Here is a 3,981-nt window from a genome sequence, read left to right on the forward strand (position 1 = left end):
CATGAATATTATAAAACGCATATATTTCCGCGAACATCGATAACACAATTGTTTCCCACCGAATAAATTGTGAAACACATCTTCCACCACTGTTTTTATTATAACCAGTGGAACTCCAAAGACTCCTGTTATGGCATAAACACTGCCGCTAACCTCAGCCAAGGTTCGATCCTCAGTACGGACATTTTCGATCTTCCATAAAATGTAATTTCACGACTCGTTCAACGCGAAGTGGTGTACTTCTCCACGTAAACTGTAGGACTATCCAATCCTCGAGTATCACCTTCATCCGTGATGTAATAAACACTAGTGCCAAAAATACTTCGCAATTAACTTCCCGGAGGACATTGAAGTTTCACGACCCTTTTTACGTGAAGTGGCGTAAAACTCAGTGAAAAACGCGATATTCGCGGTGATATGATGCAGTAGTCGTGAAATATGTTTTTCATATCACTAGTGTGGTGAAAGTCCAATTTTCTCAGCATTCACGTCCTATAACATCACTTCACGTTGAACAGGAGGAACCCCAACACACTACTATTACCTTTATATTGGAATTCAACTTCGCCAAACCGTTTCTCGCCAGCGCCAGACATACAACATTCCCATCAGCTCGGGAATTATGATAATTCTTCCAATTATGCCTACCGATACCACAACAACAACAACTACGATTAAACTCCCACAGAGTAATACCGGATGTAGTTTCACCACTCTAGTGATATGAAAAACAACACTAGTGAAAAGCATATTTCACGACTACTGCATATCAGGTTTTTCACAGAGTATCACGCCACTTCGCGTAAAACGGGTGATTTCCTATTGATTTATGTTCTCCCGAAAAATTACAGCGTTGAAGTAGGAATATATGTTCGCTTTCCTCAGCTGAGCTCAGGAGTTTCCTATACAGTGTTGGAGTAGGAATATATGTTAGCTCTCCTCAGCTGAGCTCAGGAGTTTCCTATACAGTGTTGAAGTAGAAATATATGTTCGCTTTCCTCAGCTGAGCTCAGGAGTTTCCTATACAGTGTTGAAGTGGAAATATATGTTCGCTTTCCTCAGCTGAGCTCAGGAGTTTCCTATACAGTGTTGGAGTAGGAATATATGTTCCCTTTCCTCAGCTGAACTCAGGAGTTTCCTATACAGTGTTGGAGTAGGAATATATGTTCGCTTTCCTCAGCTGAGCTCAGGAGTTTCCTATACAGTGTTGGAGTAGGAATATATTCTCGCTTTCCTCAGCTGAGCTCAGGAGTTTCCTATACAGTGTTGGAGTAGGAATATATGTTCTCTTTCCTCAGCTGAGCTCAGGAGTTTCCTATACAGTGTTGGAGTAGGAATATATGTTCTCTTTCCTCAGCTGAGCTCAGGAGTTTCCTATACAGTGTTGGAGTAGGAATATATTCTCTCTTTCCTCAGCTGAGCTCAGGAGTTTCCAAAGCTCATTACACCCTTTTTACACGAGAATTCGGCTAGAAATGTACAGGACCCCAATTTTCCTAAAAATCTTCACCAACACATACAGTCCATCACATATATATTTCTCCCACCCCAACAATTATACTACATAAGACTAACTCCGCCACAAACACTCCCAGGCTCCAGCATGAGCTCACTTCCCTCTCCGTATTGGCTTCGTACCCTCCCAGACTGAATCTACCAAGCAATCGTTAACTAACCGAAATTTCCCAAAATTTCTACCTTTTTTTTCAACACCATAAATTGCGCGCAATAATAATGGAGTTTCACCACCCTAGTGATATGAAAAACATGTTTCACGACTACTGCGTATCACCGCGAATATCGCGTTTTTCACCGAGTTTTACGCCACTTCACGGGTGAAACTCCTATGATATTACTCACGAGTGTGGGAAAATTCATATAGTAAACTCCTCAATTGGGCTCTCAAAAAAGACAACATATATTCCGAAACCACAACAATTTCAATTCAACCAGTGTAAAGGGAAATATGCACATGGTCATCATCTCCATGTGTTGGTGATGATGACAATAATGAAATTTGAAAAATTCTTATTGCTTTCTGCACACTTCTACCCAAATTCGCAAATAAACTGTTTATTACACCTTCGAAAACTCCTATACTCAGCTGAGTAAAGCTAACATATATAACCTCCCCCCCACTAGAAACCCAATACTACTATGAGCAGCCAATCCCCAGGATCATCCCGTCGCAGTATTTGCTTATTGTCATCAAATTTCTGCACAGAACCTAACATCAGACTTCCTGAGAAGAAATGCAACCCAACTAGAATCCAGATCTGATAATGCGAAATTCTCGATACGAAAAAATTCCCATTTTTTCTCAGCAAAGATACCGTAAAGTTTCATTCAATCAGCTGAGCTCAGGAACTCCTCACGTGTTATACGAATTCGGGTAGAGCGCTCGGAAACCAACGAGAATTTGCGCATATTTTCTCACAATTTTCATATTGTCATCCCACCTCCACACTAGCGCCTTCATTTTTTGATAAAACCTTCCCCACTGTTTTCACAATGGAGTTTCACCACCCTAGTGATATGAAAAGGAATATATTTCACGACTACTGCGAATATCATCGGTTTTTTCACCGAGTATCACACCACTTCACGTAAAACAGGTCGTGAAATTGCAGTGTATTTCCCAGACCTACAAATAGATGCCAAGGACTTCTTATCAGCGTCACTCAGAGTGGCAAAGTCTGGCTCGTCGCTGAAGAACTTGACTACATGTGCCAAGCTCCTGCCTTGCAGTAACTTCATCACCTTCTTGAAAGTTCGCCCATATATTTCCCACAACACCTATGCACACACAGACGAGATTTTATCAAAAATTCCAATACCAAAATTTCGCACAGATGAAAACGGAGGAGGAATACTTCTGAAAATTGCTGCTGAAAACTCCTAAATGCTGAGGAGCCGAGAAATACTGTTTCCGTGCTGAAACAGAATGCTAAAAACTACTAAAACATGAAATTCTGACAAGAATTGTCCCACCGCAATCTGAACCAGATGCACACACTAAAGACGAACTAACAACAATGTGAGAAGATGTGCACATGGTCAACTACATATGTTGATGACAATATCGGAATTTTGGGAGGAAGTCACTGTCAATTTCTACTCGAAATCGTATACTTGGAAACTCCCAAGCTCAGCTGAGGGAAGCGAACATATATTTCCCAACACTGACTCACCCTCGGAGTTTCACAACCCGTTTTACGGGAAGTGGCGTAAAAGCCTATGAAAAGCCCGATATTCGCGGTGATGAGCCGTCAATATGAAATATATTTTTCACTACTGTTTTTCATATCACTAGGGTAGTGAAACTCCATCGCACTATAAGCCAACACATATTCACACAACTACAAAGCTCATCGCCCCTACTACTCCAGTTTGCTTGCACTTCACTGTTGCCGTCCTCTTCACATTATATAACATGGCGAGCTCTCCAAAGGTACTCCCTTTCCCCAACGTTTTAACATTAACCTCATCAATGCTAATCTCAAATTCTCCGCTTTGCACCGCATAGCACCGATCGCCATCCTGAAAAAATGAGGAAATCAAAATACACATCAAAATTCCTTGTCTTTGTCTTTGCACAGTACATTTACAATAACAATTCTTATATATACTATTGATAAAATTAAAATATATTTTTTATTACTATTTTCATAATACTATCAAAGTTTCACCCGTTTAACGTGAAGTGGCGTAATACTCTATGTGAAAAACGCGATATGAAGTGAATTGAAAATACTTGGCGAATCATCCCATATCACGTAAAACTCATACCACGTGTTTTACGCGTTATTCGCTGCTCACAATTGTATTCCGCGATGTGAAATATGTTTCTGAATTTTATTAAACTTTCAAAAGTTTTCGAAAAAAATTTTCCCTCATAAAAAATTTGAGCAAATCCATGCAATTCAATTTAGAGCACCGGAATACACTCGATCGTTTTCCAGCAAATTTCTCAGTCCCGCG

The 3,981-nt window shown here is 40.3% G+C and overlaps 1 protein-coding gene across 1 annotated transcript in view; it reads right to left on the minus strand.

The window, feature by feature from the left end:
* The window catches only part of Pmar_PMAR026464 (cGMP-dependent protein kinase, putative), a gene marked incomplete at its 5' end in the record, with an annotated part of 13,682 nt that overhangs the window by 7,624 nt on the left and 2,077 nt on the right, over positions 1-3,981 (minus strand). The window contains 5 exons of the mRNA XM_002776104.1: positions 545-644; positions 1,565-1,653; positions 2,157-2,227; positions 2,649-2,796; positions 3,385-3,540. Coding sequence (XP_002776150.1) covers positions 545-644; positions 1,565-1,653; positions 2,157-2,227; positions 2,649-2,796; positions 3,385-3,540 — 564 coding nt within the window. The remainder of the gene's footprint in view (positions 1-544; positions 645-1,564; positions 1,654-2,156; positions 2,228-2,648; positions 2,797-3,384; positions 3,541-3,981) is intronic.

The sequence above is a fragment of the Perkinsus marinus genome (genome assembly GCF_000006405.1).
Source record: "Perkinsus marinus ATCC 50983 genomic scaffold scf_1104296954446, whole genome shotgun sequence".
Classification (NCBI taxonomy): domain Eukaryota; phylum Perkinsozoa; order Perkinsida; family Perkinsidae; genus Perkinsus; species Perkinsus marinus.